The following is a 15,971-nucleotide window of genomic DNA, read 5'->3' as shown; positions in this document are numbered from 1 at the left end:
CTGACGCTAACGTCTGGCCGGGGAGGAGCCAGGTAGCTGCACACTGACACGTAAGAATCCTGCGTAAAATTTAAGGAAGAAGTTACATCTTTTCCTTAAGTTGAATGTCGATACGGCTGCTTCGAGTCCGACTCGATGTCTAGTTGACCTGTCCCGGACCAGAGGCCTGTTCGGACGCTGTTGAAGCGACGCGGGGCTGTCAGTCAGAGGAGCCCGACGCACAAGATGAGATTTTCAGCGTTTATTTCTGTCCTGCGGTCGGTCGGCCCGGTGGTAATCGGTATTTCTTTAGGGTTCACGTTGAGCTTGTTGAGTGTGAACTGGACGGAGGAAGCGTGTTACCTAGACGGTAAGGAGGGTGAGGAGGTGACTGTGGGTCAGGATGAGCAGCTCAAAGGAGCCCGGAAGCCCAACTCTATCTCCACCATCAACGATGTGGAGTCCGAGGAGGATTTTGAACCAAGAATAGTCCCATATAAACAAGTCCAGCAGAGTGCCCCAAAGAAAGTTTTCAGGTAAGCTTCGCATGGCCATCTACTTTGACTGGTAAACACAGACTGTAACCAGGCCTACAATATATGGCGTTTACTTGTTTTGAATACAGGCCACATCATTACAGGCTACTGTACAACAGGCCGGAGCTCACCCTCTGTAAAAGATCATAATCAATCATTGTGGTCACTTGTTGTAAGTGTACCTTACAGGTGTCACTGGGTGCCGTGTGGGTGTGAGATTTAACACTAACACCATGAATAAGTGTAACTCCACTCCCTGATGTCACTAGTCTTGATCAAACTGACACAGAGAGTCTGATGAAATATAAAGTCTGCAGCCTCATTCCTTCTGCTGGTTTCTTCCTGCTAACATCCCCAGCCACAGAGCTAAGATTAACTACATTTTGTGCCATGTCTCCATGCAGAATGACTCCTGCCTTACATTTTCTTTGTAAACAGGCAGACATGTCCAAGATTACCTGGATAGAGACCTTGTTTGAGTGTTGGTCCTCACACCCAAAGCAGTTACACTGCATCGCAGTTCTGAGAAAGAGACTTTTCCCTGTGGAAAAGTTCTGCTGAGGTTAGATTGTGAAGCATTTCAGCGCCCAGGTTTTACAGGCAACTAGTGCCATGCAGTGGTTTGTGATATAAAAGGTAGAGGTAAAGTAATTGCCAACTGATTTTATTATTGATTAATTGGTTTAGGTGATTTTTTTTAAAGAAGAAGAAAAAGTCAAAATGTTCTGATTCCAGTGAATATTTTCTGTTTTCTTTGCTCCTCTATGACCGTAAACTAAATATCTTATAGTGGACAAAACAAGACATTTCAGGATGTCTTCTTGGGCTTTGGGAAACACTGATCAACATTTCTCACCATTTTCTGACATTTTATAGTTCAAATAACTCATCAATTTAATAGAGAAAACAATAGACAGATTAACAGCCTTAATTAAAAGGTAGGGTTGTTTGTAACTAATTTTCACCATTGATTAATTCTGGTTGTTTTCAGGGTGAACTGCTCAATCATTTCTAGTGAATTCCAAAACATCATGAAGAAATGCTCATCATAACTATCTAGGGCAGTGGTTCCCAACTGGTGGGTCCTGGTCAAAAAGTGGGTCACAGGTCCATTCTGAATGGACAGCTGCTTAACAGATACAGTAAACTAGTTCCACGACATGGCCAAATGCAAGTATGACACTGACTAAGTTAAACTGTGTGGACCTTGAACAAATGACTAAGGAGAAGTCTGGAGTCTGTCCTAGAGCTCAATGTGATGTGTCCTAAAATCCTGTTTTGTCCCAAATATGTATAATTTACTCTATGTATGTATAGCGAAGCAAATCCTTAAATTCAGGATGCAGGAACCAGCAAATGTTTGGCACTTTTGCTTAGCAGAATAATTGCTGATTTCTCTCTGGTAGCTGACTAATTCACAAAATGTTGCAGCTCTGATAAGAGGCATATTAGAGCCATGTACAGTATCATCGAGAGCTAAAAGTGAGGTTGGGTCACTGTTGAAATAATGAATCACAATTCAAGTCTTTGCATGTTTTCTTTCTAGTGAGCTTATGGTTTTTCTTGTTAGCCTGTTTCTCTTGATATTTAGCAACACTTGAAACAATTGAAATCGTTTGTTAAGCAAACATGTCAAATGTTGCTTGGTTCAGTGTCCCTTTAAGTCACTGTACATGTAATATTTTTGGATTGTGAATCTGAAGACAATCTCAAGACATCACTAAGGGCTTTGGAGAGTTGTGATGGTCATTTTTCGCTAAATGACAACTTGATAAACTAAAAAAAAGTTCCTCTAGTTAATGGAAATAATGGTTAACTGCAGCCCTGTTCACATTCCCTTACTCCCCTAACTGGCACATCCATAAAGATAAACCAGTCCACTTCAGAGTTACATTGGGCCTTGCGTGGAGGTCAGGATTTAAAGTTCGGAGTGGGCAGTCCTGCCTCATGTTCTCTCTTTCTGTTGTAGCATCTTCCAGACAAAAGACAATACATGGATTTGTGACGCCCACAGTCTACACAAAGAAAAAAAAAAAACACTTCAACTTCTGAGAGGCGTTTTTAGAAGGTTCCTTTATTTGGTGTTAGATGTGCCACGATACGCCTTGTATACATTTGGATTTGAGGAAAATTACTTTCAGATCATCCAGTTAAAGTTGGACCCATACAGAGACCCAAGTGCCTTTCTTCTCCTCATCTTATTGGGCAACACCCACTGAGAAGAGCATTTTCTCTTTACAAACTAATGTTTTCAGTAGATAATGTTATCACCATCATCAATTTGTCCACTGTATTTTTAAATCAGATTTTATTAGCTTTATTCAGTAGCTGTTTGATGTCTCTTTCAGGGCTAAATACATCAGCACAGAGTTGGGGATGCGAGAGCGTCTTTTCGTCGGGGTCTTGACATCCAAAAACACCATAAACACTCTGGGTGTAGCTGTCAATCGCACCATCAGCCATCACCTGGACACCGTGATCTTCTTCACCGGCACGCGCAACCGCAAAGTCCCTCACGGCATGTTTGTCGTCTCTCATGGAGACGAGAGGCAGATATGGAACATGTTTCAGAACATCAAATACATCTTAGACCATTACATCAATGAGTACGACTGGTTTTACTTTGTCCAAGACGACGCCTACACCGAAGCTGACAGAATCAAAGTCCTGGTGGAACACCTGAGTATGGATCGAGAGCTTTACATAGGCAGTCCGGAGGAGTTCATTGGTGGAGAAATGGAAGGGAAGTACTGCTACGGAGGGTTCGGGTACATCCTGTCACGTACCTTGCTCCTCAGACTCCAGCCCTTCCTGGAAAACTGTAGGAATGATATCCTGAGCGCCAGGCCCGATGAGTGGCTCGGAAGATGCATCATTGACTACACGAACACAAACTGCGTCAGTGAATATGAGGTAGGTTATGTGTGTTTCTTACAGGGGCACACGATCACACTCTACCTATTACACACCTCTTTTCTCAATGATGCATCAATTTTTAATCTGTAAAACTGTGTCTTGGACTCTTAATGTTTGATGTTTAAAGGGAACAGACTGGGGCGGTTCATAGTAAAAATGAACGATGAGCCACAGAGGGAAACAAAATGCCCAGACTGTCACTCAGAACAATTGTGAGACAGGTTACAGCAGGGGTTCTGCTTCCAGAAAGAAAAACAAAACTGTCACGGCAGAAAGCATGCTTTGCCTCTGGGACAGCACTTAGAACTGACAGACAGCTATATAAAAGTGTAATTACCACGCGCTAGCACAGAGGTGGTGTTTATATTACCGAATAGATTGCTAATACCCTTTAGCCCTTCTTTTTTTCTTTTCCATAGCTCCAGCAGCAACGTGGAATAGGTAAACAGGCAAGCAGAACACAGCTGAGTTCAACCTTGCTTAGGTTCAATGGTGCGAAAATCCCCTGTGGGTCAACATGCTCTGCTCCTGTAATGTCATTAGCATTTAAGGTCAAACAAGCTCTGCGGAGACCTGATCTGTCCCAGTGCCCTCTCAGCTCTCAGGTGATTGTTTGTTGCGTTCAGCACAGTTCACTTAATCCATACTAACGTTTGTGCCCTTTGTTCATATATACATTGTCACAAGGTTATCAGTGTAAATGAGGGCTGGGCAATAAATCAATGCCTGTATCAGTATCGTGATATGTGACGTTATCATCTTTTTTGGATATTGTAATATGGTGTGTATATATATAGTGTTGTCTTTTCTTGATATGAAAGCTGCATTACAGTTAAGTGATGTAATTTTCTGAACTTATCAGACTGTTGTAGCTTTTCTACTATTTGTCTTTACCCACTTAGTCATCATATCCACATTACTGTTGATTGTCAAAAATATAATTCAGTCGGGAATGCTATGCGGCCCACTGAATATGTGGAGTAGTGTCACTGGCCCCGCACAAGAGTTCCCACTCGGCTCATAGACTCTACATTGCGATGAGGTCAAGGATTTTCTCAGCTTGAGGGAAGTTTTACAAATATAAAACCTCCTTGGATCAAAAATCCAAAATAGAAAGAGTCATAATGACCTTCCTTGCAGTTCGAGGTGACCTGTCCAGTTTTACAGACATGTCTTCTATAATGGTGGCCTGTGGGGAAAATGCTCTTTGGTCACTGGGAAAAAATGGCTGCAAGGCTGAGCAGCAGTCCTGGGGACCAGGTAACTATTTATACAGTTGTCTACTTGCACAATGTAATGTGCCGTATATCCGTTTTATAGACTTTAAGTCTGTTTTTTTTTATCCTTTCTACCATAAGGTTAGCATGTCAGCTAGCCTAGCCTAAAATGAAGAAAAGCACCATCAAGTTTATGAGGGTGGTCAGCACTACGCAGTTTTATTGCTTGCTTTTGCAACGAAGTTTGTAAAACATATATATGCACACTACATTGTGCAAGTAGACAATATACAGACCACTATTTTGTAGTGGGAGTGATTCAGCTGTCTTTTGCTTCCATTTTCTCCTACTTGGCCATGACACAAAGCAGGAAACCATCTTGTTACACAGTTGAGAGTGAGTTGCATGGCTAACTAAAGTGCCCTGAGCCAGAAGAGCTCCAGCAGAGCCCCCTCAATGAGGGAGGGGAGCAGGGGGAAAGTTAAAAGGCCTGGTGTGAGTGAAGAAAACAGCTTGAGCTCAGAGCCAGCATCAATTTTTTCTGTTAAGAGAGAACATTGATGACAATTAGGCACGGATAATGCTTTACTAAGTGTACCACTACAGGCTGTTGGCAAACATTTACAACAGAGTGGCCTCGCTGCTCAGTTAAGCAGTGTCTCCATTCTTTGTTGATGAGATTGGATTCACTTTTTTTTAATCACTCAAGCTCTTTAGGTGACTACTCTTTTTTCAGCTTAAGTGACTATGTCTTTAAGTGGGATTCTGGTGCCAGTGTCAGTCATTTGTGTTATTAGGTTTCAACCTTTAGATTCATAGCTGTTGCTTCTTGATGCTCCAGTTATCATACTTTATTATACATATAATGTAGCTAAAGATAGAGCATCTCATAAACCTCGTGTTCCCAGACAAATTTAATTCTTGAAATGATCAAAACTCCAACAATAGACAGTTGTTGTATAACAATAGCATCCAGTTCTTACAAAATGAATCTCTGTCTTCCCCTCACTATGCAATTATGGTTGAAGCCAGCCTGTTTGCCATGGAGAGGAGCCCAAGATGCTGACTAGATAGTGTGTGATGTTTGTTTGAATGGAAGTAGCACAGCATAACAACTAAGCTTGGAAAAACATTAAGCATGTTTCTGTCATTCCTGATTTAAAATGCCTCATGAAAAGACGTCTCTGTTTCTTCTCAGGGGCTTCACTACCACCATTATGAGTTGGGAAAAAACTCTGATCCAAGTAAAGAACAAAGTGAACAGTTCAAGAATGCTCTGACTGTCCATCCAGTGTCTGACCCTGAGCAGATGTACAGGCTGCACAGATACTTCACTGAGATTGAACTCCAGAAGACTTACGATGAGATTGCTAAGCTGCAGGTAAGCTGCTTTTCAAGTGTCACACATCACCCATGGTTCAGTCAAAAATAAAAACCTGGCTTCTTTTTTCTTACCTCTGGAGGGTCAGCAACTGTCCAGATCTGAACACTTCTTGTGTTTCCACAGGCTGAAATAAAGAACGTCAGTGTTGTCGCTTTTGAGGGGAACCGAAGCGCCCAGTGGCCTGTGGGGATCAATCCACCTTTTGAACCGAAATCTCGGTTTGAAGTTCTGAAGTGGGAATACTTTACAGAGGAGGAGATTTATTCATGTATCGATGGCTCTCCAAAGTGTGAGCTGCAGGGTATTGACCGCATGGATGTGGCTGATGTCATTGACATAGCCATGATAGAGCTGAACAAGAAGTACAAGCCTGTCCTACACCTGAAGAAGCAGCAGCTGATTAACGGGTACAGGCGCTTCGACCCTGTCAGGGGCATGGAGTACACCTTGGACCTTCAGCTGGAGGTGGTTAACCAAAAAGGTCACAGCCGATCCATCACCAAGCGAGTTCATCTGGTGCGACCTTTGAGTCGGATTGAGATCATCCCCATGCCCTATGTCACTGAAGCTACAAGGGTTCACATCATAATACCGCTTACTCTGCAGGACCGGAGCTATGTTGACCATTTCCTGGAAGTCTTTGCCTCAAATGCTTTTGAGACCAGTGAAAATGCTATCCTAACATTCTTGTTTATTTATGACCCAGTGGAGGCACAGCAGGTTAACCAGAATGATATATTTGCCAGCGTGAAGACTCAGATAAACACATATGAACACAAATACTCTACAGTAAAAATCCCCTGGATAAGTGTCAAGACAGAAACACCATCCCAGATCAAATTTATGGACATCATCTCAAAGAAACACCCAGTTGACTCACTGTTCTTCTTGGCTAACGTCCACACAAATGTTAACTCGGAATTTCTGAACCGCTGCCGCATGAATTCCATAAACAACTGGCAGGTGTTCTTCCCCATCCATTTCCAGGACTTCAACCCTGATGTGGCCTACCACAACCAGCAGCAACCAGCCACAGTCGATCTGATCAGGGACGCAGGCCATTTTGACCGCAGGTCATTTGAAGAAGCGTGTTTTTACAACTCGGACTACATGGCCACACGCACGCGGATGGTGGCAGATGTCCAAGAGAATGAGGAGATTCTAGAGACTCTGGACATCTTTGACATGTTCTTAAAGTATTCAGATCTGCATGTATTCAGGGCAGTGGAGCCAGCGTTGCACCAGCAGTACAGCTACCAAGCATGCAACCCGCGGGTAAGTGAAGACATCTATCATAGATGTGTTCAGAGCAACTTGGAAGGTCTCGGTTCTCGCGCCCAGCTTGCCATGCTGCTTTTTGAGCAAGAACAAGGAAACAGCACTTGAGAGCATCTGTGTACTTCGGCTCCCGCATGTATGGATGTTAAAAGTTGTGCGTCTGTTGAAATAGCTGCTCAATGCAAGCTAAAATCTGGGACAACCCATATCTTGGGGCTGAGGTTACGTATGTGACCTTGCCTTACATTCTCCATCCTTCAGTGTGCATCAAGGACTATTTGGCTTGTCAGAGATTTTAGCTAGTTTGGAAAAATGAATGCAGTACATTCCTTATCAAACCTTCCCTTAAATGTTTACAGTACTTGTCCATACAGATGAGTTGCTAGAACCAAATGTTTTTGCTACCCTGACGATTTCTAAAGAAAAGTTTTTGACCACTAGGTGGCAGAAATTCACAGCAGCAGAGCATTGACGTAGTGCTGGCTTATCCAGTTGCAATGTTAAAGGTGGTTGCTACAGATCTAACCGGTACAGGGCTATATAGGTAACCTGTTGGAGTTGTCTTTTTCTCAATGTGTCCAGTGTATTTTCAACATTCAATGGGATTTTATCCTGTTTGGTCGATAAATTCCTGGAAGACAAATCTTCATTTGACCATTTTGAGTTGTGGAGGTATCACGCGTGAGATCAATCTGTGATAATGTGCTGGGTGCAGCTGCTTATAGTTTTGTTAAAGAGGACTGAATCAGTTTAACCAAAGCAATGAGCTGAAAGTGGCGAAAAAGCTGCGGTGCTTTGTTGCTTTTCAGCGGGATCAGAAGTACTAGCAGCGGCGGATTCACATTTTTAGAATGTCATAATGTTAATATCAAAGATATTGTTAAGTGGAGCTGATATATAGCTCTATTAGGTATATATTAGTATAATGCACCACAGGTTGTGTGCTTGTTCATTGTAACATTGAGCTTTTGATATTTACTGATTTGAGTATTTACAAAAGCGCGTCTTCGTATATGTGCCTTCACACTGACTTTTCATATGTTGACTGTTTTGAACTTAAGTTACACCGTTTTGCAATTCACTCCTTCAGGTGACTCACAGCTGGCGTTTTTCTTTAGAACATGAACAACAGTTCTGAATGGGTGGGGGACATTATCTGTCACTTTGGATGAGGCCTGTTACGTAGCTGGGAAAACTGAAAGGGTAGTCGGTTCACCTTAAATCTTTTAAAGGTGACTTGGAACTATAATGATCACAACCGTCCACAGGTTGTATACGTGCCTCAAAGCAGGCAAGGAGTTGGCAAAAAGTATATTCTGTGGTCTTCAGAGGTCATAGATAAAGACAAGTGTAGGCCAGCAGCTTGTATTTGAGTTTAAGTTTTCTCCATGAAACCTTTTGATGTTGCAAGAAAATTTTACATGCAGGAGGCAAAGGAGAATCATCAATAATAAGGGGAGAAATCACCTTGGTAAATGTCTTAAGTGATTGCAGGTGAGTCCTCATTGAAGTGGTACTTTAAAACAGGATTTAATTAGTTTAGAAATGATTGAAATCAAGAATGTATGAAACTTTTTCCCCCCATGTCATCAAGTTCAGCAGTTTTTATACTATATAATAAGATGTTTAAATGTTCCAAAGTATTTTGGACTGTATTGTTTAAGATTTTGTAAGTTATTGAATGGTGTCGTTGTCCTCCATTTCCTGAGCTCAGTTTTAGAAATGGGTGCGTCCTCCCAGTCACAGTGCAGTCCAATGGGAGGCCTTTTCTACATTATTGAGTGATTGTGGAGGTAGCGGTACTGGACACCAGACAGTTGTAAGTGTATTATAATGTGCAATATTACAGATAACACAACTTGCTAGGTGTCTGATGGAGGGACTTTAACTTTTAAAGACATTTGCTGCAAGTTCAGCAGTGTGTGTTTATCACAGTACGGTTTATGACATCACACAAAGACTCATGCTTTCTGTTCATTAAGTAAATACACTGTAATTTCTTTTGACAAGACCTTAATGTATATTGCTGACACTAGACACTTTTCATCATCAAATTTACTTTGAAATATATCAAATTAACCAAGGCAAGTCCTTTTATTTAACTCTAATTGGGTTCAAAGTATTTTGTTGGAAACACTACATCCAGTGTTTGCTGTATTATCTGCCATGTGAAAGACCACGGAGGTCATTTTATAACGCATCTCTTTCTTGATGAGAGCAGAAGAGTACGACGCTAATAATGTGCGGAAATGGAAACTGAATCTTCAAAAAAACCACTGTGAAAGATGGAGGGCTTATATTACAACATGATGTGTGAAGATCTGCGTCATCGCTGCCTTCCATAGACACGAGAAGCTTAAAATTAAGCGTGTGTGGCAGATTAATCACCCCGTGTTGTTAACACAGCCGCCGTCGCTGAGCGAAGTCTCTAAGTATTTTGTCCATAACTTATTTATCTGTAATTTCTCTATGAATTATGCAGATTCTGAATACTTCCGCACTAGCAGAGACTTTCATGACATTCTCTGTACATGTATAAATATTTTATAGACTCTATTTTTACGCCTTTTTGTAGCTTTATGTACACAGCAATTGATACTTTATTATTTTTGGTGACACATTAAACATATATCTTACTTTGTATTTTGTGCTTTGAAAATCATGTAAATTGACCATGAAGACAGTTTAATTTGTGTGTTTCACCTTCAATCAAGTAATATGTTTTAAAAAACAGTCTCATTTTTTAAAATTTCCATCGATGTTTGGACCTATTGGTTTACATTATTTTATGCATATGGGTACTAGTATAACCAAAGCGATACATTTTAATTAATGCTCATCACATTTAATTGTGTGCTGTAATTCCCAATGAACTGTGAATTAATGTAATTTTTAAATAAAGAATATTTGAATATACATATTCCCTCTTTTTGTCGTTTTTATTTTTTAGAATTAAAAAATAGTCATTTTTGTATTGCAGCTACAAAATCCAGTTTGTCCTTTAGGTGTCAGCAGAAGAGCATGTTTACTGTCTGCAGCACAGGTCCTGGCTGTCAGTTGCTGAGGTGAGCGGCAATATTGAACAACATTTAGAGAATATATATCTAACACATACTGGTCGTCTCATTCTTGTTCCCAGCGTGTGCTCAGTGGGACTGCAGTTAACATTCCTGCCCATGTCAGACCCGAGGTATTCCTGATGTCTGGGTTGGGTAAAAACAGGGAAAACGTTGCAACCTTAATTACAGCTTTAGTTATTTCAAGGGTCTATATGCACTACCCCGAGGCATGCTGTAAAACCACATAACTACAGAGCAGCTGGGAGTTAATTGTAAGTCATTATTTTGTACTTCGCTTTACGTTCAATCCCAGGACTTTCTCCTCCCACACAGGGACACAGTTGTTTCAAGTCCCCTTGAAACTGGTGCAAAGAGTTTTCAGTTTTCAGGACAATTCAGGTTCACCTGGAGGGTGTTTTAAGGAGCAGAATTACACAAATTACTAGACATTAAGAGGAATGGTCAAGAAATCACTTATCCTAACTAGATAATTGCACTTCTTCAAAGACCGTCTGAGTGGTCCTTTATTGTGTCTTTAAAACCTACCTTTGAGATGCCTGAAGTCTTTTTGAAACCTTGAAAGTAATTTAATAAGAACGTCTTCATCAGTGGTGGAAAGGATTTAAAATGGGAGGCATAATTGCAATACATTTTCACTGTGTTGTGAAGGAAAAAAGGACAATGTGAAGTGGGCTCTGGATTTAGGAGGCACTGGTTTTACCAATCTAAACTTTAATAGTTATCGTATTTACCATATTTAACATTTATAAAATGTGTTCTAACAGAGGAAATAATCACAAGATGACACATCTGTACAAAATGTAAGCGCTCCTTGTTACTGCAGTCATGGTCCATTTCCTTGTCTGTCAGATATGCGATGGAATTTCTTCTTAGGAATTCCTGACAGCTGCTTGTGTCACCATGCAATCGTATTTTTTTTTTTCCCGTTTCTCAGATGACCTCTTAGACTTCAGCTAAAAATAAGCGGCTGAAAAAGAAGGCCATAACATCAGATATTCTAAATTTAACATCAGTGGCTGGTCAGATTAAATTGATTTTTACGGATAATGTCATAAGCACATAGAGCACATGTGAGTGAATGTCACAGAGCTATAAAAAGGTAGGCCCAAAGAGAAGTGCAAGAAGGGAGCTCAGAGTAGAGGCTCGAGGAATCCCAGGAATGTGAGCTACATGTTATCAAGCAGGGAAGTTGTCCCATCTGCTACAGTACAGACCTGCCGCCCACCACCCAGTCCTGTGGCACCTCACACAGACGGCATGCCGTTGTAAAGTCAACACTTTGTACTCATCTGCGTTTTTAAATGCTTTTGTAATCAGGTTGTGTTTTACAGCGTACAGCACCTCGAGGATAGAAAACCTTTTCTACATCGACTCCAGGCTCCAGCATTCAAACACAACTCGACAGTGATAATGCAGCCCAGTATTCATCTCAACACACCAGCCCCTGTGCGACTTGTCTGAGGATAGCTACAATTATTGATGACAGAGGAGAAGATTGTTATGCATAGCCTGTACAGGATGCCATCAGAGACTGTGATTGGGAACCTTTTGAAAATGTCAAAGTGACACATGATTATGAATATTAAACAGCCATGTATAGCCCATGATTACTTGACAGGAGGAGGGGATTTGACAGATGGAGGAATCTCATTGTGAGCTAAAGCGATGAATGGCGATATTGCGGCAACAGAATGCGTCGACCAAATTAACAGAAAAATTATGGCATCATTTGTAAACATGATATCCTGTAATGTGAGGCATTTCATAAACTTCCCAGACAAACGTAATGAATTACACACAGAGTGGGGTGTCAAAGGCCTGTCAGAACTTTAAGCAGTACGCTTTATGCTTTAAGCAATACAGCATGTGATGCCACACTTTTGAAGCCCAAACTGCTGCATAATAGCAAATAAGTTGCTGGCATGCTATGAGGGAAACATGATCGACATCTCCACCAACATCAAAACAATTCCCACGTGATTTAGCACATGTGGTCCCGTGTTACAACTGGATGTGAATTACTTTCTTCTACCCGAGCATTGTCAAATATGTTAATGGCTGATGGGGCAACATCAGAACTTATGACGCCCTATAAAGCAAAGCGTCTAATGTTCTGTGGGTGAGAGTTAATTAAAAAAAGACCGCATCTCAGGCATTGCATCATTTCTGAAAGCACAGTCCTGAAAGTTTCTCTAAATGAAGGCGAAAGCAAAGCTAAACAAATATTTGCAAAAGATGATGCAAGTGTGCCTGCACTGTGAGTAACATTAGATTGAAGCAAAGGGCAAAAGGGTAAGAAAGGAAGAAATTATATTGCGAGGCCAAAAAAATTCTCTCTATCAACACAAAGAACAAGGCCAAGTCCTGCCAAATTGTCTAGTCTTAAAAATTCAGTCTCAGCCTGTAGTTATTTAGAGAGAGTCTAAATCCTATTTCCACTGCAGGAACTTAAGGGTACTTTTACACTTGCCCTGTTTGGTTTGGTTCAATTGAACTCAAGTTCGTTTGCCCCCAAAGTGTGGTTCATTTGGGCAAGTGTGAACACACTCTACTTAGGTGCGCACCAAAACAAACAGGCCGAGACCTTCTTGACAAGGTGGTCTCGGTCCGGTTATAAATGAACTCTGATGTGGTTTGTTTGTGGTAAGAACATGTTCCAACCTTGATACGAACCAACTGCAGTCCAGTTGCATTACACATTGTTTGGGTTAAACATGAGCATGTTACAGTCCCAGAGGATTATTAATGTGCACCTCCTCCTGTACTGCCATAATATGCACATTCAGCACATCCAATGCATCAAAACATTGTTTTCTAGTTGGAGTGAGTGTTGCATTTATCTTGCAAGTGTACTCTTCTTCAAGGTTTTGTTTACTTCCTGGATTTTTCCCGCATGGAAATTCTGACCAATCAAGAGCAGCTTTCTCGTGCAAGGCATTTAATCTGGTCTGCTTGTAAATGCTGCCATGAGAACACGAACCAACTCTAGGCAACAAAATTAGTCCTTGATTCGGACCAAAGCTAGCGAACTCTAGGTTTGAAAGCACCCTAATATTACTTAACATGCATGGGTTCTTTTGTTTCCACCACTTGCTTCGTAGATGAGTTCCTGGAGCAAGAGGTGATACTTAATGTAAATTTCAAGTACTTTCTGGGTTTACTGATGCTGCAGGTAATGGTGATCAAGCAAATGTTTTGTCTCATTACAACAAAAATGACAACAGCCATCACCATTTTACAACTGCCTCCATACTGAACAGAACAGTTGCTAGGCAAAAAAAAAAAAAAAATGTCTGGATGAGGGAACCCTGAAAAACAAGAAAAAGACAAGAGGATTTCTCAGCATCTGGCAATGACACATGGCCCAACAGTGCAGGGAGTAAAGTAAAAAGATCAAACAACTGAAAAACTACAAAGTGGTTCACAGAGCTGGACTTCATTTTTGACCACCGGCAGCAGCAGTGCCCTGGAGCTAGCATAAATGTGCAGGAAAATCAATGTGCACTACTTCTTCCATTGTCTGTCCCACTGAACTCTCCTACCATGAAAATTTCTTGGTAAGTTATATGACACAGTATAAGAGGTGCTGCTGTTGCCTTTAAATCCAAAAGTCTCAATTTTTAAGGGATAACTCAAGGAAGAACCTTTCACTGAAGCCAATAATCTTCTTAAAGGAGAGGATTATTGGAGGGCAGAGGTAACAGTTTAAGTTCCTGCAGTGCATAAGGGCAAGTGAGCAAGCTGACTTTACATAATGAAGGATATAATCATGAATGAATCAACATAAGGGTCTCTATTTATAGTTCATGTTCCCACTTTGCTAACTTGTGCTCTTTAAAGCTGTTGTGTCTTTGTCCCGCCCACTGAGGATTAAGTTAACCAGTAAGAATATTTCAGCCTCCAGAGCAATTTTTAAATTAAACTCTGAGCTGCCCTAACTCCCTCTATATTTTAGAAAAACCTTACTACTGCAATAAAAACTCCCTGCTTTCTTGCTAACTATTCCGATTTCAAACATCCCTTTTTTCCCCCATGGATCAGCCCGGCCAAGACGCATCAGCCCACTGTGCTCAGTCATGTGTGCAAAATGTTAAAGTGCACATGCAAACAAACACACACACACACACCTCAGACACACACACACATTGATGCCGGGTCTCCACTGTAAATAGCTGCTACACTTTTACAGTGGTGCTACCCCACAAGCTGAAGGAGATGACTCTGCAAAAAACATGAAATTCTGTTTCTTATTGCTTATGTCAGCTCAAAGTTATGATGCTAACCAAAGTGAAGAGTGGATGGTGGGCAGAAATGAAATGAATAAGGAGGATAATTTAAGTACAACCATGTCATAACTGAAAACATCATCCACCCCTCATCCAGGATGTGTGTGTGGTCTTGGAAAAAGCAGGACATATAAAAAGGAAACGATGGCGATATAATAGTCACGATCCATACAGTCCATTTTTGTCACCTGGACAAATGTATTGATGTTTGGCAGTCTAACATATCTGCAGATTGTAAGTGTACAGTAATTGCTACAATCGTGACCGCTATTGTCATATAAAAGTCTTTTTCTAAAATGTATAAATAACTCAAATTAATATTACATAAGTTATATATTAACCGAATATAAACAACAACCATTGAAACAGAGCTTTAGAACTTTCTCATTTTAAAGTTGGACTTTATGTACAGGTACAATGCTACTCTCTAACACCTTAACCACAAACCAGACAAAGTGTATCATGTGGAAAGATGCTGCTAGATCTTCTAAGCCAAGGTCATACAGTTCAGCCTATGTAATTCCCCTCACGTTATGGATGGTTGTAACACGAGTAAGATCTGCTCACTGTAAGTATTCTCATCTTGTATACAATATAGAACATATAGATAATAGTATCTCTTTAAATAATTACATAATTTAGAATGTGTAATGGCTTGATATGGTACAGTGTGTCTTCCATGAAGTAGGAGGAGAGAAATGGAGGAGTACAGACAGAAAAAAAGTCAAGGATGCTAGCTGAATAAATAAATCACTGGAGTATAAACTGGATCAAGGTGACATGCAGTCCTCCTCTTGTTCCGTTGTAGTGATCATGTACCAAAAATTGGTCCTGAAAAAACAAAGTGCCTGACTTCTCAGGTGAAGCTTGACAAAGTTGAGAGGGGTCCCATCCGGAGAGAGAAAAAAAAAAATCATAATAAATAAAAGCGGTGTCCAATTTGTGCCTACATACTGTACGTACAAGTGCTTTGTTAGCAGCACAAGTTTGGTGTTCGACTTTGGCTGTAGCTTTTCACTGGTGACAGCAAAGGAGCGACGGAAATGCCAAGAGTCTGTTACTGATCTGAACACAGACGGCTTTTATCTTTTGGTGTCACCAGGACTGGAAACGATGGTTGGCTCTAGCAAGCGAAGTCCTCAAACACCCCGTGGTGCCCGGCGTGATGGTGGTGGGGGTGTGGGTGTGGGTGTGGGTGTGGGTGGGGATGGTGGTGGTTGGGGAGGATCGTATTGGCGTACGCCCCCTCTGGGTGACTCCGTGTCATGTCATTGGGCTCCTGTTGAAGGCACAAC

The 15,971-nt window shown here is 41.1% G+C and overlaps 2 protein-coding genes across 2 annotated transcripts in view; one reads left to right on the top strand and one right to left on the bottom strand.

The window, feature by feature from the left end:
* Window positions 1–10,226, top strand: chpfa (chondroitin polymerizing factor a). Its single transcript, XM_033618008.2, has 4 exons — window positions 1–515; window positions 2,864–3,428; window positions 5,847–6,029; window positions 6,156–10,226. The coding sequence occupies exons 1-4, from the start codon at window positions 226–228 to the stop codon at window positions 7,416–7,418; spliced, it is 2,301 nt and encodes a 766-aa protein (XP_033473899.2). The 5' UTR covers window positions 1–225; the 3' UTR covers window positions 7,419–10,226.
* A 4,504-nt stretch (window positions 10,227–14,730) lies between these two features.
* The window catches only part of asic4a (acid-sensing (proton-gated) ion channel family member 4a), a 127,281-nt gene continuing 126,040 nt past the window's right edge, over window positions 14,731–15,971 (bottom strand). Inside the window, exon 10 of the mRNA XM_033614231.2 lies at window positions 14,731–15,955. Coding sequence (XP_033470122.2) covers window positions 15,800–15,955 — 156 coding nt within the window. The 3' untranslated portion in view covers window positions 14,731–15,799. The remainder of the gene's footprint in view (window positions 15,956–15,971) is intronic.

The sequence above is a fragment of the Epinephelus lanceolatus genome, chromosome 14, assembly GCF_041903045.1.
Source record: "Epinephelus lanceolatus isolate andai-2023 chromosome 14, ASM4190304v1, whole genome shotgun sequence".
Classification (NCBI taxonomy): Eukaryota; Metazoa; Chordata; class Actinopteri; order Perciformes; family Serranidae; genus Epinephelus; species Epinephelus lanceolatus.
The sequence above is the reverse complement of the archived record's forward strand: the minus strand, read 5'-3'. Positions and strand labels throughout refer to the sequence as shown.

Bases quoted from the DNA above. Each gene is read 5' to 3' on its own strand.
- chpfa (XM_033618008.2), top strand. From the start codon at position 226: ATGAGATTTTCAGCGTTTATTTCTGTCCTGCGGTCGGTCGGCCCGGTG. The intron at 516-2,863 runs GTAAGCTTCGCA...TGTCTCTTTCAG, and splicing joins GCCCCAAAGAAAGTTTTCAG to GGCTAAATACATCAGCACAG. The intron at 3,429-5,846 runs GTAGGTTATGTG...GTTTCTTCTCAG, and splicing joins ACTGCGTCAGTGAATATGAG to GGGCTTCACTACCACCATTA.